Source organism: Eucalyptus grandis, chromosome 6, assembly GCF_016545825.1.
Source record: "Eucalyptus grandis isolate ANBG69807.140 chromosome 6, ASM1654582v1, whole genome shotgun sequence".
Taxonomy (NCBI): domain Eukaryota; kingdom Viridiplantae; phylum Streptophyta; class Magnoliopsida; order Myrtales; family Myrtaceae; genus Eucalyptus; species Eucalyptus grandis.
The window spans coordinates 9,645,280-9,672,664 of NC_052617.1; the positions used below are offsets into that span (position 1 = coordinate 9,645,280).

Consider the following 27,385-nt stretch of genomic DNA (forward strand, 5'->3'; position numbering starts at 1 on the left):
TTCAAGCTGCATGCCAAAAATTATTCTGATAAAATGAACAAGATTAGGTACCGAAAGGACACTAATTAGTCAATTAGTGTAATCAAGTCCCCAACCCTAGATTCTTTGGTTGCGTAGGAAGTGAGGCACGCTCCCATGCCTCACTTGGTTCCTAGCCGACCCCAATAGGCTAGTGGCGACTCCTTTGTGCAAAATTCCTTAAGAATATCCCAACGTCATGCGAGGTATGGGCTTGGGAGAGTCCACGCCTAATCATGGGCCTTAGGCCTGTCATTTAGGCAATACCCCTAAACCTACTCCCTCCCCCCGAGGGGTAGGTCGTGACATAAAGTCTAACACCTTAGTAATCCTATTACTAGAGCTCCTAATGCTAAATCTTTCTCACTTTCTCTCACGACCCCTTTCTTGTTTCCAAACCCCCATCGTTCCCACATCAACCGATATTCATCCGGACATTCTCAAAACAAATGAAGTCGAACTACTTAACTGAACACATGCAAAAATCAACACCACCACCTACACAAGCTTCATCGAATATCACAAACAAAATCATGACTTGGCCTAGAAAGATATCCTAAACTCGGTATGTATACTCACAAATCCCTCAATAGGTTCCCAAAGATATTGAATATAAACCTCATTCTTCAATAATTTCACAATCAAAACCATAATTCACCTCATAAACCGATTTTACAAATCGAATCAAACCAACTTTTACAATTCAATTTATCAAATATAATGCATTTTATAAAACATTTCACAAATATATATTCATAACTTTTGGCAATTACTTCACAAAGCAATTAAGTAAGACGTTCATAAATAATCATTTCAAACTATTTCAAATAATGCTATTTTCGATTTCTCATAAACCAAGGCATATAACCATTAACAAAAGAATTTGCTCAATTCATTTTAGGATAATTGACTCGTAAGCCATTTCTAGAAATGATGTACCATACCATTTCAAAATCAACAAGGTAATAAATGTCCAATCCAAATTTATGCAGCAAGCAGCAACTATGCTTTAAACATCACTTTTTCCACATTATGCCATGCCTTTAATACTCATAATGTATACAATTATTACTTGAAAATATTATTCTTTTTTTTTTGGTCCATGAAGATATTATTCTAAAAATTCATAGAAGAGATAGTGGGAATACCCAAACCAAATAACACTTAGCTAAATGAGCCAATGATCTCGTCATTCTAATAATTAAATAAGAGCCAACATTACAACCGAAAAAAATTCTATCTTAACTATGACTCAAACGTGCCCATAAATCATAATATATACAATTATTACTTTATTTATCTTTCTTTTATACTCTATAAGAATGGACGACTCACCGAATCAATAAAATCAGGCGTCAATAGGCCTAGAAGCCAAAGTCCAACCCATTTTCTAGGCCAATATTCTCAAAATGCAGCCTAAAGTCTGAACCAAATTGGGACACTATCTAGGCCAGCCCAATGTCCAGCCCAAAATTGACCCATTATTTTCTCTCAACAGGCCCAAAGTTCAGCCTATTATCCAAGCCCAATCGGTCCAAACTTGTCCTATTATCAAGGCCCAATGTCCAGCCCAAAAATAGGCCCACAAAGTTTGGCCCAATCAACACAGGCCTAAAGTCTGACCCAAATGGCCCATTTAGGCCTAGTAAATCTGTTGGCATTTCTAACTTTATAGCAAAACCCTAGTCTCTCTGTTAATAACCCTCTCTCTTTCAAAAAAAATCCTCCCTCAAAGAAACTTCACATGCAAGTTCTCAACTTCAATTTATGAAGCTGAGAGCTTGCTTTGCTATGCTTTTCTTTTCTAGACCTTGATTTTTTTTTGTCTCGATCTAATTTGAGTCTTTTTTTTTTGCCTTGTTTGGCGTCTTCTTTCGCTTGTTGTTGTTGCTATTCTTCACTCATCTTAGTAAATAAATCTGCTTGTAGTTAAAAATTTTGTGAGAACATCATCACTGATCCGGTTAACAGGTTGCTTGAGATGTGGTTCTATGACTTCTTTGAGATTTGGCAGAAGTTCTCCTCTCCTAATTTAGGTGTATATTTAAAATTTGGGAGCTTTTATCGCTCCATCTAATTCTAATATGGGAGTTTCTTAGAGGCGCTCGATCCGTGGTGGTTCGACATGTTGGTATTGTTGTTTCTATATGGAGAAATTATTTAAGACATCAAACCTAGGCATGCACTACAAGCCATAGCTTATGGAAGTAAAGATCTTGGCATGTGCCCATCATGGTTCCAGTAATCGACCGCGGAATGTCTTTTGACGTTGTGATAGATAAACTCTTTTAAAATGAAAGTGTGCTTATAGTTGTAAGTTGTACTCTTCTGTTTCCTCAGTTTTATTTTGTTTCGTAACTCTTTTGAGATTTATTTTTCTTGGAAATTTTCTATACTCTTTTCATATTTGATTATGACAAATAAATGAAATTTTCCTTTTGAAAAAAAAAAATATGTCATGTACTTGACAGGCTTCAAGCCTAGTCAACTTCAACTGAATATTTGAAGCCTATTGGCGTCAACGAAACGTTATTTCAATTTAAGCCTGACACAGGTTCATTCTTGGGGAAGCAACCACTCCGTCCAATCCAACCCAATAACCCACTTGCCCCTATCATTGTCAATTACTATTTCCTTTTTATTTTAGCCAATTTGCTATTGGAACTAGTATTCCGGACTTGAGGAGTTGCACTTCTATAGGATTCAGATGCATAAAGAACAACTTACAGACCTAAAAAGGCATGCTCCTGCTCAAACCCGGCTCTTTGCTATCCAGTTGGACACTTCTAACGCTGTTCCGCATGCTATGAAATGTCTATCGGTTCCTCTCGTCACCCCGAGATATAGACATTATATGATCAAAACTAATAATTACATATATATGACAGCCCAAATGCTAAGCTCACAAGAATGCTTAACATGCACCCTAGCTGAACTTCGTTGAAGCAAGGCCATTTGCTATAGACATTATAAAACACAAACACCAGAAAAAAGCATGGTCACCCAACGAAAGCACTCTCCGAGGTGTTGGTCCCAATTATCTAAGGACACTAGTGCCTATTATGCTGGCCAGAGCAAGCGCCTTTGCCCTCATATCTATTGCCATCAACTCTTTTGTCCATACGTCATTGATATTGCCTCACATTCTACGCATGTTTCAGGGTTAACCAATTGTTTCTTTTGAGAAATGCTAGCCTAGGCATCGATAATTCAGATGTTGGGCTACATGGAGGTGCAGAAATGTTCTCGGGTCTAAATCCATACCCACACAAGCCAACGCAACGTATGTGCACCATCTATGATCTCCGTGGCATCAAGTTCCTCCCATGAATCACCATCTACATGGTGCAGCTTCAGTTTCAATAGGCCCAAACAACAGCATGCCATGTAGTCACACTCCCTGGGCACCCTCTGCAAATCAACTTCGGTTCATTTCCTGTTGGGAGGCTTATATGCCGGGTCAAACCCAAGAAGCTGGGCTCTAAAAGTCACACTATCTATCAAGCATTAGGGCAGAAGTTAAAGCTAAGTAAGCATCATTTTAGAGCAGTAAAAGCAGTACACTAATAACAATATTGTTGAGGCCTAATCATAAAAATTGAGGTGACAAACGAAGGGAAATACTGTTAATGTCGCTCAAGACAGTTCTTTGGTAGTAACTCTCAACTAATTGTATTACAAATTCTCTTCCACTGTCTCCTCGAAAGTATGCATATGTTTAGCAACAAATCAATTCTGCCATCTTGTTTACGCCGCTTGACATGCAAGGAGCAATTAATCCCAATCTCTAACTACAGATCCATCTTTGGAGAAGAGCGACAAGTGCACCTAACATTCAACACTTCAAACAACAAATGCATTCAATGTTCTTCACCCCTGCCCTAAATACAGTATGCTAATTAAATGTAGAACAAGGTACACGCACAAGGTTCCTCCATAATATTAATATACAAGGGTCATTCTAGTCGACGCATGATAAGGAGAGATGAGGAGTAAGGTGCTTGGACCACCTGCGTTGGGACATCGCTAATTATTCTATCCACGAGGAAACATGTCGAGATTTATCCAGCAATCCATCCACCATGTAGAAGATGCTATTTTTGGACACTTGTGCTTGGAAAATGTGTTCACATTCATAATTTTAAGGGAAAATTGTCCAAAAAATCTTAAATTCATTGTACTTTTACCAATTCAGTCTTAAATATTTTAATTTTACTAATTGAATCATAAATATTTTCATATATTACCAATTGAGTCTATCCAACCAATTTGGGGTGAAACTCGCTAATGTGAACACTAACCATCCTATGTGACATGGTTGGCCCTAACGCGAACAAAATTTATTATTTTTAAATATTTTTTGGATTTTTTTGGAATTTTTCTTTTCCTTTTTTTCTCCTCTTCTTGCTTTGCCGGTTGCTGGTCTCCCAGCCTTCAGCTATTCCTCCGTGGTCAAGACTACAATTGTGCACGATATCATAGTTTTAGCTGGACTGCTGAATCTATGTTTTGTAAGCCGCGGATGCAATGAGAAGTACATGTATCTCCAAAAGCTGAAAAGTATAATAAGAGACTTGTCACAAAGGACCAAGAGTGATTATCTAAACACACACTCGCGGGTAGTCTCACTTTCACCATGGCACGCGACGGGCATTGCGCTTGAACTCATTAACTGCCATAGCTCGATGCAAAATAGATTCGTGTTTGAACAGTTTATACTAGAAATTATAGGATTCGTCTACTCTTCAAAATTCAATGTCATATACCTTTGAGGTGACCAGCTGTCTTTATGTTGCAGATTTTCTGGCATTCGTTCAAAATATCATGTCGCTGCCCTGCCGTGGAATGCAAGGATTGAAAACAAACTTTATTGATGAATCTCGTTTGTGAGATTTAGGGGAAGTGTAACTGGATGAATTTTTTGTAATTGTTGCGACAATCTTGACCCATGATGCGGCAGCCCTCTTTGGCCTGTCTACTCAGATTCCGACATGTAGTGTGAGCCTCATAACATGAGATTGATTGTAGTGGCGGCTCTTTCAGTTTGCTCCTTCCCGACCTATTCAGAGAGGCTGGAAGGAGAGTGAAGTGATGACCAAGGGACTTGGGAGACACTGTGCCGTTGTGTCCCTGGATTCCTGTGCAGTCACTGAACTTGATGCATAAAACCTATATACGTCGGCAGCGCATACTAATAACACAAGAATTTGTTAATCTATGAACAGTAACAGCCAACTCTGCTGTGCAAACTATGCAAGAGACATGGTTTTCAACGTATCGTATGATGTTCAGTACTACATTTCGCATGACGGGAGCCTGGGCATTTCAGAGATGTCGACAGGCCCCTTCCCTTTCTTGGATCGGCTCAGCTCTCCCATGGATGTTCCTGAAAGATTTTTTTTTTTTTGGTCGGTATTCCTGAAAGATTTTTTTTTGGTCGGTATTCCTGAAAGATTTGACATGCCTCTTCCCTTCTTGCATTGGCTCAGCCCTTCCATTTTCAGTGACAATCGACCTTCCCTTTTTTTTCCAAGAAAGCAGTTTCGCGAACCTGCAACCACACAGCCTGAAATTGCAATTGGCGGATAAGCCCAGAGGGTAAGAAAAACAAAAACGTGAATTTACCTTACAAGAACCTCGGCATAGGTCTCTTTAGAATACGGCCTGTCACTTCTTGGGTTTCTCTTAAAAACCGGTTTTTGCAACAAATCTTCACCAACTTTCACTAGATCCAACAAATTCTCCTTGGTGGCTTTGCCTATGGAAGATAGGTCCCCACAAAAAGTATCATCCTGAACACATGAAATTCAAATAGAAAGAGTCAACTATTTGGCTATTGCAATCTAAGAACATAACTTAGTAAATGCTTGAGCCAAAAACCTGAATCTGAAGGTAATAAACTTTGGCGTCAAGAGCTTTGATGAGACAGAGAATGCTCTCATCGAGCGAGTCTCTTATCCCTGTCCCGATCGATAAAAGGAGAAACTGGCCATGCTTTCTCGCTTCAACCAAACTGTGAATCCCTCCTGTCACTTCCCTTATTGTTTCCCCTATTGCAATCCCACTCTTCAAGCAAAGACAATATTAAGTCTCAAAGGAATAAATCTTAAAATCCAAACGTAATGCAATCACTAGATGTTATAAATGTACCGAATTATTTGCGACAATTCCGCTGAGGTTGAATTTTGTGATATTTCCCAAATGGTCAATTGTCTTGAAATAGTGGGAGGGCATGTAACCCGGTGTCGCCATGGCCCCGATGCATATATCGGAAATGGGGGCATCTAGTCTTGGTGATTTTTTCATCTAACAAACAAGATCCCAACAATCCATGTTAAATGGAAACAAATTATTATCATGATTTGAAAATATTGAAAACATATTTGAAAACAGAAGAATGAATACCTCATGGTTTGAGAATATGACTAGCTGATTCAATATAGTATCGTAATCCATAATCACTACATTGGTCAATGTGTCGTGCAATCTCCTTTCCCCAAGCAATTTACTGACAACATTACGCAGGTATTCTCCATCATATTTTGGACCCCATAAAAATGTATTCACCCTCTCCAAATACGGCAGCTTCCAAAAGTGACTTCTGTGTTGATAAAGTTATAACTCTAATTTAATTAGAATAAAATACCTAAAATGGACATAGTTACCTCTAGAAGTAGTACATCAACCAGGCTATCAGTAATTGTATACAACATAATATCTCAATTGTACATTTCAATTGGAATAATCATGAAAAAAAGAAAAAGACCAACAATTTCATTAATTACCTGGGTGGATGGAAAATTCTAGGAAATTCATTCAGATAAAATTCAATGATTTCTTTCGCGGTGAATAAGGGGCAGCCTGCTTCGTCTGGGCAAGTGAGCATCGCCGTTATCAAACCGCCGGTGCTTGTTCCGCTGATAGTGTGGAAGTAGTGAGCGATTCTTGCCTCTGGGCCATCGAGTTTCTACAAGAGTAGTGATCAAATGTACTCAAATAAAGTCTGAAAAAGAGATTTTATTCAAGTAGAAAGTCACTCTTGACTTACCTGAAGTTCGGACTCCAAGAAATTGAGAATAACTGCCAGAATTATTCCTCTAATCCCTCCTCTAATCCCTCCTCCATCAATGCTCAGAATGGAGATGAGATTCTGGTCTCCTTCCATTGATCGATTCTTCTTAACTATTCAAGGGTGAGAAAACAACACAGAAGAAAGCAAAAGTAATTGTTCGAACTTAGCAATAAGACGGTGCATCCTGTATATATAACACGAACGGTTGCTCCAACTGAACAGGAAAGCAATTTGAATCTGAAAATATTAGACCTTTCCAAGCAGGAAATAACATCAAGAAGAAATTAGGATAGTTACCAGCGCACCTGCTGACTAGGCAGTATCTGGCTAAAGTGTAAATGTTGCTTTTGGCGGCAGTGAATAAAGATACAGAGATGCATACACCAAATCCGTAGCCACAATTGTGAATATATAGTTTCCTAATTTGATGTCTTTTACCCATGAAATTTTCCGCTTCCCCAAAGAAAAAAGAAATATATAGCTTCCTAATTGACAACAACTTTCCCATATTTTATACGTGGCAGGTTCAATTGGACATAAATAAGATGAAATTAAAATTTGATTAAGTTGGACGTAAACTTTCATGCTTCAGCTATTGCGCTCAACCCCTACACTGACTTCACTGTTGTTCGAGCTCTGACTTAGTTACCTCGTTCACGTGATCAATCTCGACTCAACTAATTAATCACCTCAGAACATATAGTAAAAGTTCAAGCGTTGAACATGAATTTGAGGCATTTAAACGGGAGATATATAGAAAATGAATCAAATAATACTTTTTACTTTAATGAATATACATATAATCATGTTCAAATGTTCAAATGTACAAAGATTCCGCAACACAAAAGACCAAACTGTTCCAATATAGATCTAACCGTACATAAAATGTTTCATTAATCACGTTATAAAAGTTCCATGTAACTTGCACTAGCATAATTTCCTAAACTATATGAACACCAACTAAACGAAACTCAACCAATTCATCTCCTATCTTCCTAACGCCTTCAATTTCCAACATTTTTTTTATTATTTCTTATTATACTCTCTCCGTCCTTTTTTTTTGGGGTATAATTAAAGAGTTTCTATCTACAGAAACTGAGAATATACCTATAAAACCCCAATCCTAGAGGTGGGGATCCCCACCTTCCTATGCCCATAGGAGAATGGTGGCCCTAGGGCAACCCCTAGTGGCTCGATGTTTCTTCATTATGCAAATTAAGTGCACACAGATCTTGGCGTGAACACCGGAATATGAGTAACTTCGCCCGAAAATAAATAGATTTATTTTGCTGCACCGGCGACCATCTCCATCGACCACTGGACTACCGCCGTTTGCTGCCGGGCGTAAAAGTGGAGCACAGAACATAAACATGAGAAAAAACGAAATATAATGGAGAACTCCACGAACATAAATTTGCAGATGTCGATACTAGCACTATTGAGTTTCTGCCATTCCTTGGCGAATGCCATTAAACACCTCAAGCACACATTACAAAAACAGAGAAAATCTGGGGTGTCTGTTCTTGGGTTGGGCTGGGACCGGCTGTATTTTCATTTTTCATTTATTTATCTCTTGTAATGCATCGTGCACTACCCAGTCTGCAGACTAATTAAAACTGGTCCAGTTTGCGCCTGCCACCTGAACTAAGCTTGAAATTCTAACACAACCTAAGTTAAATTCAAACACAACATAAACAAAACAAAAAAAAGCAGCCCTAATCTCCAAACCACCAATAGACTTGCAAAGTGCGCAGATCAGAGCTTACCAATTCCAATGAGCAAAGCAAGGAACCAATTCACCGTCCACTCGATAGATGAAATACAACTTCCCTCTTTTTGCCTGCGATCAACCCGCACAGCCTCAAACTCATACTCATATTCCAGATCCACAACACCACAATCGGCCTCACCGAAACATAAGGAAAGATAAACCAAAATAAGAAATTTACCTGGTGTTCGTGTGCAACGAACGGGGACTTCCTACAACAGCAACGAGCGAGGTAGACAATCGCAGGGACTGAGCGTCGAGCGCGAGAGAGGGACGTGAGTGCTTGAGGCCGAGCGGTGAGCGATGAGCGGTGAGAGGCAAGGGAGGAAAAATTGAGCAGCAATATATAAGCCCTAAGCCACGTTTGGTTGTTCGAATTTAAATTGGGATAGAATATGATAAGGTGGGATTTGAAATTCTCCAAATATCCTCTGGATAGAAGAAAATCCCATCATATATGCTTAGTATAATTTATGATAGGATTGAAAATCTTTGAAAATGTTGTACAAAAGATTTATATAATTTAGAAAGTTTTTCATTTTTCCACTGCAAACATTTCAGCAAATGTTGTTAGGGAAGAGCATGAAAACCGTTTCCTCCAATGATGAGGACGGACAAATCAAGCAAATTGGACTTGACCCAAATCGGTTGCGATTGGTTTTTTCCTTGGAGTCCGAGTTGTAGCTTTTTGAAAATCTGAGAACTGAATCGAGGAGGTTCTGTGTTTGTGTGCGTGGGTGTGAAAGATAGATGCCGAAGAGAATGACACATGCACTTGAGCGAAGACGCTGCTCTTGATTGTACCGACCCTGATCTCTTTCTTTACTATTGCAAGCACTACGGCTCTCATATTCTAATCACCGCTTCTCTCTGTCTCCTGTGCTTGATTCGCTATTCCCTCTTTAAATCTCTCGAAACTGAATTACATTCGTTTGAAAAATATGGTACAAACGGTAATGGCTAAATAGACCTGGTGATAAGCGAGAATAGAGCGTTGAATGTCATGGGGTCAAAGCCTAGGAGAGAATTGACAGTGAAGATGGAGAGGTTGTAAGGGGTGATGAACTCGAGGGGGCGTCCAAGAAAAGGGAAGAAGAGTGAGTGATAGAGACAATGCCGGTGGAGGGTTGCATGTGATGTTGACGGAGCCGTGCTTGTTAAGTTATTTTCAATTTTTCTTATCTAATCTGGCTTATCCCACTCTCTACCCTGGATTTTTTATCTGGTATTTCATCTAGATTTATCTACGCTTATCCGGTCTAGATGATGTAACCAAACATCGGAAAGGATAATTTGTTGTCCTATCTTGACGTAAATCCATATTACTAGACATAGCCAAAGGATATCGAGAGCTCTTTTTCCTCTTTGTTGATTGTGTATATTCTCTTTTTTAAAGAAGAAGAAGAAGCAAATACCGCACAAATACCCCCAAGCACTTTTTTGTACCACCCGGAACCCTATCATAAATATTCTCAACTTTTTTTGTCACAAAAAAAAAATCCAAACTTTACTCTCTTTTTCAATTCTATCCAGAATATATTTGTCACGATGGTATATAAGTTCAACGGTTTGGATTATTTATGTAAATAAAGTTCAGGATATTTATCTCACGGTGGGCATAGTTGTATAATAGAAGTCTTAAAACTTCTTGTTAAATTGCAATTGAGTCACGAGTTTTTTTTTAAAAAAAAAATAGCCTTTTTTAGTTTGTCTTTTTTTGGGGAAAAACTATTGGATATTTGAACCTAATTTAATTAAGATTTGTTGCAAAATTAAGATTCAGATCAAAACGACATGATCTTAATGCTTTAGTTAAGTTTAATGCCACATAAGTTGCCGCATAGGAGAAAGAATAAAATATAAAAAGCCACTTTAGCATTTTTCGGTTAGTTAAATTGGATGAATTTAACGGAAGGATCTAATCATATTAATTTGATAAGTTTACTTTTTAAAGTTTTTAAACTGAATTATACTTTTATGATACTGCACTTATTTCAAAAAATTCTTCTCTAATCTCATTTTATTGAGGAGTTTTTATAGGTTATGACCCAAATCAAATGACGCAGATTTTGCTTCACTGGTCCAGTGCACGCCACTGTGTTGTTAAGGAAAGTATTTATGTAAGGATAATACCTTGTCATTGTTGCAAACCATTTTTCTACAACAATTGGGGAAAACACGATAATAGGTTTATGAGTATTGGTTAAAAGGTGAGTCAATCGATCAATGAATTAACTCGTGACCTCTCTCAAGCTTATACCTAGCAGTACGTTGGATTTTTGTTTTTAAAGTTTTTAACATTCTAAGTATTTCTAAGTGAGATAGGAATCGACACTAATCTATTAGGGCTGGTTAGAAATCAAGTGAGGTTAAGTGGATCTTTCACTTCCTGCATAGCCAACTATTTTAAGTTCAGGAACTTGCTTATATTAATGTCTATTAATGCCCTTTCAATACCACTAACTGGTTGGTCATTTATCTAAGTAATCATGCCATCTTGATTACCGATTAATCCTAAAGGTATTAAAACCATTTCCAAGTTTGACATACAAATGTTTTTTAGGGTTTCTTTTAGTTAATATCTAGAAAAGTTTAGAAAAAGAAATTAACAATCAATATATTGAAAGACGATGTGGAAATGTAAACACTCAAGTTATTGAAAGCGGCTATCCGTAAAGTCGTTACCATCATTTCTGAACAATGCTATAAGAATACTCTTGGAATCTGCTACCCGTAATTGCGACAACTTCCTAGTCACCAAGGATGATGTTGAAAAGATCATTGACTGGGAGAACACATCAACTAAGCAAGTTGAAATTCCTTTCAAGCCTGCCCGTGTCCTGTTGCAGGTTAAAAATTAATTATATGATGACAGTAGCTTGCTTTTTGGGTTGCACCTTACACATTTTAAGCCTTCTGAGTTGTTGAACATGATTTTACAGGAGTACCGGCGGTGGTTGACCTTGCTTGCATGCGGAATGCCATCAAGGATCTTGGCGGTGATCCTGAAAATATCAATCCGTTGGTTGGTGACTTTTGAACAAGTTGATTTGTGAATTTTTTGTTATTGCCAAATTCCAACTACTATTTCCTCTACTGGGTGATCCCTAGATGTACCATTTTGTCACGTCCACCAAAACCTGAGAAAACAAGAGTTCAACCTATTTGCACAAGAATGCTCACTTTTGCTGAGTCATGGCCTTAGTTATTTTTTGTTGCTACTCTGAAGTCAAAGATTCGTTTTCACATTGAACGAAAGCTTATAGGAGTTTGCAGTTGCACTGTTTCTCCTAAGGGTGAACGACTACATGGCACATGGCAATTCACATGGAATCAAGATCTCTAGAAAACTAATGGCATCCCAACTTGGGGGGGTGTTCTTTGAGGAGAGACTGAAATATATCTTCGTTCTCTTTCTGTCGAACGAAGATTCATTTGGTCTTGATCCTTGTAGAGTGAAAAAGGGACTCTACTGGATCTGCACGAACCCCCCGATAATATCCATAAATGGCTTGTTTTTGGTAAAAGATGGACATTACTATATGTAAATTCAGGTGCATGGTACACATCGGTGCTCCAGTGCATTTCTCCCTCTGATTCAGAATAAATATGTTTTCGAACCCTCTCTTTCAAATTGAAAGTGTATGTTCCCGCGCGAATTTCAGCAATCGAACGGGGGGGTTCTTTGAGGATTTGATAACTGGAGTGATAACTTACGATATCTCATGCCCGCGGGTTCCGGTGGACTGGTTGTCGATCATTCTCTTCAGGTTGATGTAGCCAGAAATGAGAATGCTTTGTAGGCTAATATGGAATTGGAGTAAAGAGAGATTTTCTTTCCTCAAGTGGGGATCCACTGCTTTCCATAACATGTTTGTCGTGCCACCTGGTTCTGGGATAGTCCTCACCAGGTGATGATGTTTCAGCAACCCACGGATAAAACTTAATTTGAATCAATTCTCCTTATATGGAGGTATTTCTTACGTGTGTTGCTTTAATTTTGTTCAGCTTTTTAGATTTTTTGTCTTCTGGAAGCCAGTTGATTGCCTTCAATTGCAAATTCTATATGGCTGATTTTGGTCTTATTATATATATATATATATATATATATATATATATATAACATTGTTATCTGAAATTTGATTTTAACCATCATAAACCAATTGGGGCATCATAATGTTGATTCATGTGACTTTTGCATATTTGTTTCCCACTTTAAATTATTTCAGGGATTTGCTGTCCCCGAGGAGGCACAAGATAGAATGGTACCATTCTCATTCCATGGAATACCTGCAGAGCTTAAGCATGGTGGTGTCGTTATTGTAGCAATTACCAGTTGCACAAGCGCGTCAAACCCTAGTGTCATGCTTGTTGCCGGGCTTGTTGCAAAGAATGCTTGTGAACTTGGTTTGTAGGTTGGTTTTCAATTCTCAAATGTTTTGACCCCTTTGCACATTTCTGGTGGCCTAACTCTAAGCATTTCAAATTGAGATTTGGCACAAAAACATAGTTACAGAAGAGACTAACAACAAGAATGAGCATGTCTTAGGTTAAACCATGGATTAAAACAAGTCTTGCACCTGGATCTGGAGTTGTCACAAAGTACCTGCTCAAGAAGTGTGCTAGTTGTATCTTCTTATAAATCAATAGCTATTTGAGCGTATTACTTATTGTTCCAACATATGCTTCTGCAGCGGCTTGCAAAAGTAGCTGAACCAGCAGGGCTTTCATTTAGTTGGTTATGGTTGCACTACATGCATTGGAAATTCAGGAGAACTCAATGAATCAGTTCCCCTGCAATTGCAGACAATGGTACATCCCGCTTGTTTCTTTTTATATACTACTTAGGCGGTCAATGTGTGAAAAAATGCGCATTAAAAAGTGACAGTAACCTCTTGCCTTGAAACTGGCCTATCTTTGTCTGAAGTATGTAAGTTATCTAAATCTACAGGCATTAGCATGTGACTAAAAACAAAATCATCCAGAGAGTCAGAGTTAGCCTAATGAGGAGGATAAAGAAAACTCTAGCGAGGCTTCTTGAGTCATTCCAAGTACCCTGAAGATTTAGTTCCAGCAGGCAAGAATTGTATCCACGAAGTTGAGCCATCATGCCACAAGCCCTTTTAGCACCTCTAGCTTCAGCTTCATAGCCTGTTGAAATTCTCTCTTGGCTGAAATAGATAAGATAAACAAGTAATGTTGCTTGATGGGCAAGAGTTTCATCTGATAATTCCTGCTTTTTATGGAAAGAGGTGCTAATGGAAGTGCAATCTGTACCCATCTTGCTAGGTAATATATAGGCGACAAGCACCAAACAAGACTTGAAAATGTCCCTAAGGTTCATCTTGTTTTTAATATATGTGTCGAGCTTTGATGACTTCCTTGCTTTGCATCAAGATAAATCATACAGTTCTGCTCGCTTATGCTTCTCAACCAATTCTTTCATTCTCTTTCCTGAGTTCCTAGCGACTAAACTGAAATTGCGTGTGGTTATTCTGATGTTCTTTCCATTGCCCCATCTATTTGTCAATCTTTATAATTTTGGTCCACCTGCTGATGATTCTGTTTGCTTATTTATCTGTAGTGGATCATTTTCATGATATTTCGGGTTCAGCCAAAGTTAACTTTTGGTTTATTTTGCGGATATAATTGCTGGAGCTGTGCTTTCTGGAAATCGAAATTTTGAAGGCCGTGTTCACCCATTGATGAGAGCTAACTATCTGACTTCACCTCCATTGGTAGTTGCATATGCACTTGCAGGCACAGTACGCATGCAGATGTCTCTGGTGGAATTTTACCCGATGTCATTATATCTTGTTGGATACTTCCATTTGAGCCTTCATTAAAACATTTGCATACCAATATGACCACATGAAAGCCCTAATATGTGGTTTTTACTTAAATTTAGTCGCATTATTATTTACTTTGAAGCTGATAAATTCAGAATTGCGTACTTTGTTATCAGCAGTTATCATGACTCAAATAGCTTCTGGGGACTCGCTGACTCCTTTTTTCAATTAGGTTGACATTGATTTTGGTAAGGAACCTATTGGAACATCACAGGATGGGAAAAAAATATATTTGAAGGATATTTGGCGAAGTAATGACGAAATTGCAGAGGTAGATGCCTATTGAGTTCACGGGGTTGATTCTTTGGTGCTCTCCATCTCTTACAGTTGGACCAGTGCACATGCATTTTACTCTGATGTAGGTTGTTCAAGCTAGTGTGTTGCAAGACATGTTTAAGAGCACTTATGACGCTATTACAAGGGGAAATCCTATGTGGAATCAGCTCGCTGTACCTTCCTCTACCCTTTATTCATGGGATCCAAGCTCGATTTACATTCATGAACCTCCTTATTTTAAGAACATGACCATGGTTCCTCCCCGGTCCTCATGGAGTGAAGGATGCCTATTGAACTTTGGAGACAGCATTACTATTGATCATATCTCTCTAGCTGGAAGTATCCACAAGGACAGCCCTGTGGCTACGTACCTCTTGGAACGCGGAGTGGACCCAAAAGATTTTAACTCTTATATCGCTGCATTTGTGTCCGAGGAAAAAAGTTCATACAGGGAGACCTCCGCAGCGTAAGAGAAGAAAAGGGGCGCGCATTATCGAAAAAAATGAAAAAGAAAATAATTACAAGATCCTTTTTTTTATTGAGAAGAGGGGATGTTCGCCTGGGGGGACCGGGAAAAGACTCTTTTTTTCTCCTCTGTAGACACGCTCTCTCCTTCTCCATTTCCCCTCACTTCAACCTCAGTGTCGACCACCCTCCTCAGTCCATCGCCACCGTCATTGTCACCAGTCATAACCAGTCCCGGCGTCCCCTCACTGAGCCATCCGCCTTCGTCTCCTCTCAATCCGACATCTCCCTCGGCTTGCTCCTTTCGCTGTTCTCGCTCCGTCCTTTTCTCTATGGACCTCCCGGCTTCCCTCACCTACGTTCCCGAAGCCGACCACACCGCACATCTAGTTGTCAACACGAGAACGACTCCCTTCGAGCATTCTTTCTGCATCAACCATCTTTCTTCTCGTCTTTCGTCGCTCTTGTCTGACTATCTCTCAACGCGGTCGCTCGTTGCTGTTCACCGCTTCAAGCCACGCTGGTCTTGCCCCCGTCCCGCTTTGTTTTTCCGAGCAAGAGTAGTCGGAGGGCTGTACACTTGCTCGACCTTCCTTCTCTGGCTTTTACACCTCCCACCGACTGCCGAGGAGCTTATAGCCAAGAACTCTTCTTTAGCAAGGTAAGGCTCAACCCACCATAACACCCTGTTTCGAGAGAATGATTGAGGTGCTGTGCGTTCCTTCTCCCTTTCTCTCCTTGGTGCAAACATACTATATCAAGTCTTTGCTAGCCTAGTTGTGAAATCTCGATTTGAAACGATTACTGTGGATATCTTTAAGACCGGTGCCTATAACCTGTTCTGGAAATGCCTATAAGAACCCAGTACAAGTTTGTTTCGTTTTGTCTAAACCGAAAGCACATTGGTCTAGATTAAATCATTTTAAATGAATTTCAAAGTCCTTTCAACTAACCCATGTGCTTTTTCTGAATCAATGTTTTCTTTGTCTTTTGTTCCACGTGTGCGTGGTTATGAACCGCCATCCTCGGTGTGGTGTCGGCCTTGATTCTGTAAAATTTATTATGGTTGACCAAATCAAAGGAAAGGAAAAAAAAAAAAAAAAAGGAAAGTGGGCCTCTTATTAAAATGAAATGTGCAGCAACGGGAGCGAGCGAGAGAGAAACCCTCGCGCAGGAAGAGAGAAAAGAGAGAGAAAGAAAGAAGAAGAAAGAAGGGGAGGTGGCGAACACCTCATCAAGTCAATTCAACTATGTAATGCAATGTTTGGTAAGTATTCGCACCCCCTCATTCTTTCAATCAGGTTAGTTTTCCAAGATTAAGGCTTAAATTCGAAATTATGTAAGATTTGAGTCACGTCTAATTTTTGAGTTGTTGAGTTGTGTAATTTCTTGAAAATGATATTTTAAAATATTGTGGATCTATAGGATTCTACAAAACTTGATTTGAGTTTATGATTTATCCAAAACGAGTTTCATAATTTCCTATTCGTGATGAGAAGTGTGCATCCAGCAATTTTGGGGGCCGTGTTTCGTTGGTTTTCAGCTAGATTTTAGGTCGGTCAATTTGGGATTCTTGTAACACATTGAAAGGGCTTTTGATTGATTGTAAGTACGTTTGAAATGGGGTTCAATGGAGAGAAAGATGGCGTGATCAAGTTTCATGCTCAAGCTCCGCATTGCTAACATCTTTAAATAATTGCTTTGGAATGAACGATTTGTGGACATGTTTGAGTCATAGTTGAGGAAGAGTTTCATTTGATTTTAATCGCTTTGGACAAACGATTTGTGAGCATGTTCAAGTCATAGTTGAGGTAGAAATTTAGTTGGTTGTAACATCAATTCTTCTTTAATTGTTAGGATTACGAGATCGTTAGCTTGTTTATCTATGATTCATTTGGTTTGGGTATTCCTAAGTGAGTGGTGCTATCTCTTCTATGAATTTTAAAACTCATTTTACAAGTAATAATTGTATATATTATAAGTATTAAAGGCATGGCACAATGTTGAAAAAGTGATGTTAAAGCATAATTGCTGCATAAATTCGGATCCGGCATTTACTACCTTGTTGTTTTTGAAATGGCATGGTAAAGCATTTTTGGAAATGGCTTACGAGTTGATTATCGTGAAACAAAATGAGGAAATTCTTTATGAAAAGAATGCTTTTGCTAATGGTTATATATCTTGGTTTAGGAGGAATTGAAAACAGTATTATTTGAAATAGTTTGAAATGATCACTTGTGAACGTCTTAATTAATTGCTTTGCGAAGGAATTGACCAAAAGCTATGGATATGAATTTTTGAAATGTTTTATAAAATGCATTCTATTTAATAAATTGAGTTGTGAAAGTTGATTTAATTCGGTTTGTAAAAACGGTTTATGAGGTGAATTACAGTCTTGATCGTGGGATTATTGGAGAATGAGGTTTATGTTCAATATCACTGAATGAGGTTTATGTTCAATATCACTGTGAACCCATTTATGGGTATGAATATCGGGTTTAGAATATCTTTCTAGGCAGAGCCATGGCTTGATCACTTTGTCACAAGATATTGTATTGTGATTATGGTTGCAAAAGATTGGTCGATAGATGGACTATCGATGTGTGTTTTGATATGAGTTGATCAATGGACTTAACCGTTGATGTTTATGATGATTTATATAAGTATTTTCTGAATTGTATAAAGCCTATTGAAATAAAACAACTTGTACATAATATGATATGTATACTAAAGAGTTGGATTATGAGTTTTTGGTAAGTACCATATACTTATTTATATGCATATTGGGTGCTTGATCTATTGAGAAGATATATGTATTACTCACTTAACTGTGATTTTTTACCCCTCTTTTCCGATCTTTTCAAGTTCTCAATTAGTGGCCGTTAGAGTAAGAACATTATCATGGGAACTATTAGGAATTGGATATTTAAGGTATAGTTTGAGACTGCATCCTTTAGAGAAAGAACAGCCGTGTCACCCCATCATCCTTATAGGTTTCGGGGTGCGATAGATTCTAGATCGTGAGTATTAATATACGGATAAGCCTACACCGATTTGTCTTTCACATTTTATTTTACATGCCTATCTCCTTCGATTGTGACTTAGCGACGCATGTGAATGGTGACCAGCAACGGCTTCCAATGATGGCCGATGGTGGTGATTGTTAGTGATATTCATTGAAGCTTGTGTAGGTTGTGGTGTTGATTTTTGCCTGCAATTGAGTAGTTCAAATTCATCGTTCTGGGAATGTCTAGGCGAATATTGGTCGATGTGGGAACGATGGGGGTTTGTGAACAAGAAAGGGGGCATGAGAGAAAGTGAAAGAAAAGAGCCTAGTAATAGGATTAATAACCTGTTGGACTTAAGTTTTGTAGACATGGGCTAGATTTGACTTTTAAGTGATCTCGGGCTTCAGTGTAGTGAATGCAAAGAGGGAACCCTTGCCCTGCAGAGACCAAAGCCTAGCTTGCGGAGACACAGAGACCTATTGTAGAGACACAGAGACCGAAACCTAGCTTGAGCTCCATCTTGGCTGCATTTGCAAAGTGAGTGCCTTTTCTCTCTTGTATATTGTTTTCTCACCTTTGGTCGAGAAATTTTTTCTGATCTATCAATGGATGGTCTCATCTTCCAGAAACCATGAGCAGTCGAAGACGCAGTGATGGAGGACCATTGGCTTTCGTTGCCATTTTAAGCATCGACGGAGGTGGAATTAGGGAAATAATTGCCGCAGTAATTCTCGATTACTTGGGGTCTGAACTTAAGGTATTTCAAAAATGACCTCCTTCTCAATTTTTCATGGATATTCATGTTTCAGATTTATGAATGTTAAGATTTGATAACAATGATAATATGTTTAGATGGAGTTATAAATTGAACAAACGATTGAATATCTTTTTTTTATTCATTTAAATTTAGACACATAAAAATATATAGACAAGCGAGTGTCACCCAACATATTAATAAGTAAGCTATGGGACAAATTCATTTTATAAAAAAAAATCCAACTGACAAGATCAATCTAGTCATTTTAATTAGTAAGATAGGAGACATTTTTGTTTTATAAAGAAATCCATATGGCAAGGTCAATCTAGTAGAATTAGGACAAAAGAGATGGGCAAGTAAAATATAGCATGCCTACCTTTTTGCTAGTGTTTTCTCTAATTTTTATTTTGAAATCTTAGATCGACCACTCATCAATCAATTTCCCAACACTACATTCGATATCAAAATGAAGCTTAATTACATTAGATAGTATCTGGATGTTGAAGATGGTGGAGACGGTAAAGATGCAAGAATTGCCAATTACTTCCACACAATTGTTGGAACAAGCACTAGAGGTCTAATTACTATGATGCTAACTTGCCTGAACAAAGAAGGCGGCCCTCTATTTACAGCGAAAGAGATTCTGGATTTTTATTTGGAACAAATCCCTAAGATTTTCCCTCAACTCAAGTGATTAATAGAAATTATCAAATATGATTCTTTTCTCATGAGTATCCATGTGAAATGCACGATATTGCATTAATTCAGGTATACATATATTTATAACTTAGGTGATGTAGTTCGTCTATTATAAATGAAATTAGTATAAGAGAATAATTATGTCAATTTTAGGAACTTTATTATAAAATTACTAACAAATTTAGAAAGCTTTTTACAATTGATATTTCCTTTTAATCAACACAGTACGCATTTGGGGGCTACATGATTTAATGGAGGCCATTAGGTGTCTTCGAGGTCCAAAATATGATGGAAAGCATCTACACAATCTCATGAGAAAATTACTAGGGAATAAGAGATTGCATGATACATTGACCAACATTGTGATCATGACATTAAGTTGTCTAAAGGAGTCACATTCTCAGGTCATGAGGTATTCTTTTTTTCAATATGACAATCAATTGTTTTTGCCTACTTTGAATTGTTGAAACCTTCCTTGTAGTTAAAGAAATCAGCGAGGCAAGATGCCCTCCTTTCTGACATATGCATCTCGACTTCAGCAGCGCCAATTTATCTACCCTCCCATGATTTCCAAACGGCCCACACTTCAATCAAGAAATTTAATCTTGTAGATGGCGAATAATCCAATATGACTTTAACATCAAATGATTTTCTTTCTTGGATTTAATAGGTTACTTTTGGCTATTAAGTTTTATTCTTTTATATAAATATTGGGTTATTGCTGAAGATAAAATGCTTTAGCTCTAGATTTATTCCTTGAGACTAAGTATTGTGTCATTACTTGAAGATTTTGCCTGCAATAATGGAAACACTTCGCGGGAGGGACTACCAAAGAGGTTAAAGCGGCAACACATTGTGAGTTTCTCATATTATCCATCGGAACATGGACCAAATTTCAAAAGAACTACAGCGCGCGGGAAAGCGCGAACTGGGGCTTATTAAAGTGGCTCTACAGAAGAGGGGATTTTCCGCTTTTGAATATCTTGGACGGAGGAAACAATGCAATGATGAGCGAGATTCTTCCCATGCACATCAAGAATCTTAATGCCCACCATCGTTACTTTCGGATTCAGGAAGACACTTTGAATGCGATAAATCTTCCTTGGACTTAGTCACCGAGAAGAATTTAGGGGATTTGGTGGAAGCTGGTAAAGCTTTGTTGCGAAGACAAGTTTCTGTAAAAAATGATCTATCAACGACCTATTTTGGATTTACCAATGCTCAGGCTCTCACAAGGTATATTTACTTATTTATTTTTTCCTTTTTATATTTTGACTCTTTCGCTTATCCATTAATTGCAATTACGCTCATGTGGTTGTAGGTTTGTTAAATTCTTTCATGAGGGAAAGAAACATCAATCAGCGCGAAATCTGAAAGTTTGTGAAGAATTGCTGCCAAACCTAATTTCTAGTAGAAACATAAAAATTGAACCAGGTTTTAGAATAAGATTTTCCCTCATGAAGAAATTTAGCAAACCTACAGCCACATGAGCATAATTGCAATTAATGGATAAGCGAAAGAGTCAAAATATAAACAAGGAAAAAACAAATAAGTGAATATACCTTATGAAAGCTTGAGCATTGGTAAATCCAAAATAGGTCATTGATAGGTCATTTTCTACAGAAACTTGTCTTCGCAACAAAACTTTACTAGTTTCCACCAAATCCCCCAAATTCTTCTTGGTGGCTAAGTCCAAGGAAGATTTATCGCCATCCAAAGTGTCATCCTGTATCCGAAAGTAACGACGATGGGCATTAAAATTCTTGATGTGCATGTGAAGAATCTCGCCCATCATTGCATTGTTTCCTCCATCCAAAATATTCAAAAGCGGAAAATCCCCTCTTCTGTAGAGCCACTTTAATAAGCCTTAGTTTGCGCTTTCCTGCGCGCTCTAGCCTTTTTGAAATTTGATCCCCGTTCGATGGATAATATGAGAAACTTGCAATGTGTTGCCGCTTTAACCTCATTGGTAGTCATTCCAGTGACTTCCTTCAGTGTTTCCATTATTGCAAGCAAAATCTTCAAGCAATGATACAATATTTAGTCTCGAGAAATAAATCTAGAGCCAAAGCATTCTATCTTCAACAATGACACAATATTCATATCAAAGAATAAAACTTAATAGCCAAAAGTAGCCTATTAAATTTAAGAAAGAAAATCATTTGATGTTAAAGTCACACTGGATTATTCACCATGACACCACCATCTAAGAGATTAAATTTCGTGATTAAAGTGTGAGCTGTTTGGAAATCGTGGAAGGGTAGATAAATCGGCACTGTTGAAGTCGAGATACATATGTCAGAAAGGAGGGCATATTGCCTTGCTGATTTCTTTAACTACAAGGAAGGTTTCAACAATCCAAGTTAAGCAGAAAGAATTGATTATCATGATTTGCAGATATTGAAAAAAAGAATACCTCATGACTTAAGAATGTGACTCCTTTAGGCGACTTAATGTCATACGTCATAATCACAATGTTGGTCAATGTATCATGCAATCTCTTCTTCCTAGTAATTTTCTCATGAGATTGTGTAGATGCTTTCCATCACATTTTGGACCTCGAAGACACCTAATGGCCTCCATTAAATCATGCAGGCCCCAAGTGCATACTCTATGTTGATTAAAAGGAAATATCAATTGTAAAAAGCTTTCTAAATTTATTAGTAATTCTATAATAAAGTTCCTAAAATTGACATAATTATTCTATTATACTAATTTTATTTATAATAGATGAACTACATCACCTAAACTATAAATATATGTATACCTGAATTAACACAATATCTCTACTATGCATTTCACATGGGATACTCATGAGAAAAGAATCATATTTGATAATTTCTATTAATCACCTGGGTTGAGAGAAAATCTTAGGGCTTTATTCCAAATAAAAATCCAGAATCTCTTTCGCTATAAATAGAGGGCCGCCTTCTTCGTTTAGACAAGTTAGCATCACAGTAATTAGACCTCCAATGCTTGTTCCAGCAATTGTGTGAAAGTAGTTGGCGATTCTTACATCTTTACCATCTCCACCATCCTCAACATCCATATACTACCTAATGTAATCTTGGTAAGCTTCATTTTGATATCGAATGTAATGTTGAGAAATTGATTGATGAGCGGTCGATCCAAGATTTCAAAATAAAAATTAGGGAAAACACTAGCAAAAAGGTAGGCATGCTATATTTTACTTGCCCATCTCTTTTGTCCTAATTCAGAATAGTCAATTTCATAAAGGGGAAAACAGAAATCCGATACCCTTTTGATGAATAGTCTTCAAGAAAGAGGGATTAGGAAAATAAATTAAAATCTCATTTCTACTAAATTGAGATTGCCATATGAATTTCTTTATACAACAAAAATGTTTTCAATCTTACTAATTAAAATGACTAGATTGACCTTATCAGTTGGATTTTTTTATAAAATGAATTTGTCCCATAGCTTACTTATTAATATGTTGGGTCACACTCGCTTGCCTATATATTTTTATGTGTCTAAATTTAAATGAATAAAAAAAGGATATTCAATTGTTTGTTCAATTTATAACCCCACCTAAACATATTATCATTGTTATCAAATCTTAACATTTATAAATTTGAAACATGAATGTCCATGAAAAATTGAGAATGTCATTTTTGAAATACCTTAAAGTTCAGACTCAAGTAATCGAGAATGCTGCAGCATGCAGCAATTATTCCCCTAATTCCACCTCCGTCGATGCTTAAAATGGCAATGAAAGCCAAGGGCCCTCCATCACTGCGTCTTCAACTGCTCATGGTTTCTGGAAGATGAGACCATCCATTGATAGATCAGAAAAAAAAATTCGACCAAAGGTGAAAAAAAAAAAACACGAGAGGAAAGGCACTCACTTTGCAAATGCAGCCAAGATGGAGCTCAAGCTAGGTTTCGATCTCTGTGTCTCTACAATAGGTCTCTGTGTCTCCGCAAGCTAGGCTTTCGTCTCGCAAGGCAAGGGTTTCCTCTTTGCATTCACTACAAGATCACTTAAAAGTCAAATCTAGCCCATGTCTACAAAACTTAAGTCCAACAGCTTATTAATCCTATTACTAGAGCCCCTAATGCTCTTTCTTCTTTCACTTTCTCTCATGCCCCCTTTCTTGTTCACAAACCCCCATTGTTCCCACATTGACCAATATTCGTCTAGACATTCCCAGAATGATGAAATTGAACTACTCAACAGAATTGACCAATATTCGTCTAGACATTCCCAGAACGATGAAATTGAACTACTCAACAGAACGCAGGCAAAAATCAACACCACAACCTACACAAGCTTCAACGAATATCACTAACAATCACCACCATCAACCATCATTGGAAGCCATTGCTGGTCACCATTCACACGTGTCGCTAAGTCACAACCGAAGGAGATAGGCATGTAGAATAAAATGTGAAAGACAAACCGGTGTAGGCTTATGACTACAAGGGTGAGAAAACAATGCACAAGAAAGCAAGAGTAATTGTTCCAACTCAGCAATAAGACAGTGTGTCCTGTATACTAACATGAAAGGTTGCTCCAAGTGAACAGGAAAGTAAACATTTGAATCTGAAAAATATTTAGAGACCTTGCCAAGTAGGAAATAACAGCAAGAAATTAGGATAGTTACCAATGCACCTTCTGACTAGGCAGTATCTGGCTAAAGTGTAAATGTTGCTTTTGGTGGCAGTGAATAAAGATACTGAGATGTAAATTCATAGCCACAACTGTGAATATATAGTTTCCTAATTTGATGTCTGTCGCGACCTACCCTCGGGGGGGAGGGAGCAGGTTTAGGGGTATTGCCTAAAGGACGGGCCTAAGGCCCATGATTAGGCGTGGGCTCTCCCAAGCCCATACCCCGCGTGACATTGGGATATTCTTAAGAAAATTTGTACAAAAGGAGTCGCCACTAGCCTATTGGGGTCGGCTAGAAACCAAGTGAGATATGGGAGCGTGCCTCACTTCCTACGCAACCAGAGAGTCTAGGATCGGGGACTTGATTACACTAATTGACTAATTAGTGCCCTTTCGGTACCTAATCTTGTTCATTTTAACAAAATAATTTTCATCGGGCAGTTTAGATTGATTTCATACATATCCACTAACATAGGAGGTGAGCATGCAAGTGTACAATCAATAAAGTAATAGTTATACCTACCAAGCTCTTATTTGCCCTAAAATTAAACACGTACAAATTAAACATAAAACACGCAAATTAAACATCCGATAAAAACAACATATAAGAAAATAAAGGCTTAATCACACTAAAGCGGCAATACACAGCAATTCCTAACCAAACCCTATCATTCTTGGATTTTCGAAAAAATTTTGTGTTGTTTTTTTTTTTAAATAAATAATTATTTTTTAAAATTTTTTAATGTTTAATTAATTTCTTTTTTTTAAAGAAAGTCGAATTTTTAATGTTTTCTGAGTTTTGAAATTTCGGAAATTTTTTGAATTTTTTGAATTTTTTGAATTTTTATCATTTTTTCGAGATTTTTGATTTTTATAATTTATTTTTGAATTTTTATAATTTTTAATATATATTTAATATTATTATACTTCAATAAAATGGGTTCGGACCGGGTAAACCCAATCCGGCCCGTGGACCCAACCCAAACCCGGATCCAACATTTTTGGGTTAAAAGAAACATTTTTAAAATTTTCTTTTACAGCTTTTTCTAAAGATTCTTTTCTTTTTTTAAATTATCTTTTCCCCACTTCATCATTTCCCCTGCACGTTCTGCCCAACTGTCCTTCCTGAGGCCAGCTTTGCCGTTTTAGTTTTCTATTTTTTATTTATTTTGCCTTTTTTTCTTGATTTTTCTTTTTCCTTTTTTCATTTCTTTCCCTCATCTCTTCTGACACTTTCACCGAACACCCCCCCCACTTACTGTCTTTCCTTCTCTTTTTGGGTTTTCTTCTTCTTCTCTTCTTTTTAATTTTTGTTTTGTCATTTTTCTGGCTTTTCTTTGTTCTTTTTTTTTTATTCTTTCCCTCCTCCCTTCTGACTCTCTTCTTCACGATACCAACGTCTTCCTTTCTTTTTCAATTTTTTTTTTACTTTTTCACTCTTTCGATACTTTTCTTTTGCTCTTGTTTCTTTTTACTATTTTCTTTTTTGGTCTTCTTCTTCCAGCGACCTCTCTGCGCGCCGAAGCCACCTTCTCTCCTACGCCCTCTTTCACCGAAACTCATCGATCAAACCAGTCCCATTTTAAATGAACCTCACTATTTTTTTGTCACCCACATCGACACCGCCTGCACTCGGGCCACCACCGAGCCAACACCCACTCTCTCCCCTAAACGGACAAGGAGGAATACGGGACGTAACTTGCACAAAAATGAGCCCAAATAACAACATATGGCCCTAAGTCCTAACCACGACAATGTAAACTCGGAATGGACGAAACAAAAGCGTGTAGAACAACAACAAAACACGTCTAGCAACAACGGACACCTATAATAAACAAAGATTCAGAGATAGTTATGCGGGCTTCACTTAGGCATTTATACAAACAGTCCGCGAGCATTACCGGACGTTAGATTTCCTACTCAATCGGGACACGAAATGGGATCGGGATTCTGAGAAAACGACCAAAAACACACAAAGACTCGGATAAAGACCTACGGGGGTTGGAGGGACAAAAGCTCATGCGAACGGGTTGTCCACAAGCTCCGGTCCGACATCCTATAAAAACGAAGCATGCATGATCGGAGAAAACCTACCTGGTTTGGTTCGGTGGGTACTGTGGCGAACCACCAACGACAGCAGATCACTCTCTTGGGTTCACGTTCTTGCTGGTCCCTTTGCGGCTAAAACCAACGTTGGAGGACGTGAAAAAAGGGGGGGAACCGCGAGCTCCGTTGCGTCGGTTTGCGTCGAGGACGACTAGATAACGCTCGGCCAGGGCTAAATTTCAGCCCTCTCGCTCTCTCGGCTGCTCTCGCTCGAACTCCCTTTGGATCTCTCTCTCCGACCCTCTCCTTCGCTTGAACTCGCTCTTCAGTGCTCTTTGTTCTCTCTCAACCAAGAAAACCAGTCGAGAACCCCCCTCTACGGTTTGCTCTCTCCCTTTTAAAAGCTCGGCCAACGACAGGCGCGCATGGCTCCTGCCACCGCCAGCCTGTCGCGGCCGCTTGATCTCCGACCCTGGGATCATGCCGTCCTCTGCCTTCGCGATCCTCTGGCCTTGCGATCCTCTGCTCCTCTGTTTGTACCCTCCTCTTTTCTCTTTTTTGCAGAAGCATGGATGTTGTGAGGGGAGGAAGATGATATGCGCATGGGCCGGGTTGAAATAAAAGGAGATGGGCCAGCCCAAGTGCGAAAAAAAGAAAAAAGAAAAGGAAAGAGATATGCGGGCGAGCCCATGCGCGAAGAAAGACCCATATACTCGGCCTCATTCGATTTTTATACCTTTAATGGATCTTTTTTTCTCTTCTTTTTTTTGTTTTGACAATTTTGGAGAAAT

General features: G+C 38.3%; 1 protein-coding gene and 1 pseudogene across 1 annotated transcript; one reads left to right on the forward strand and one right to left on the reverse strand.

Annotated features, from left to right (window-relative positions):
- Nucleotides 1-4,456: 4,456 nt before the first annotated feature.
- LOC104448269 (patatin-like protein 2) lies at nucleotides 4,457-6,270 on the reverse strand. The gene is made up of 4 exons (XM_039314303.1): nucleotides 6,169-6,270; nucleotides 5,899-6,084; nucleotides 5,644-5,810; nucleotides 4,457-4,571 (listed from the first exon to the last, which is right to left on the reverse strand). The coding sequence occupies exons 1-4, from the start codon at nucleotides 6,268-6,270 to the stop codon at nucleotides 4,457-4,459; spliced, it is 570 nt and encodes a 189-aa protein (XP_039170237.1).
- Nucleotides 6,271-10,915: 4,645 nt separating this feature from the next.
- Nucleotides 10,916-15,453, forward strand: LOC104451364 (annotated as a pseudogene).
- Nucleotides 15,454-27,385: the final 11,932 nt, after the last annotated feature.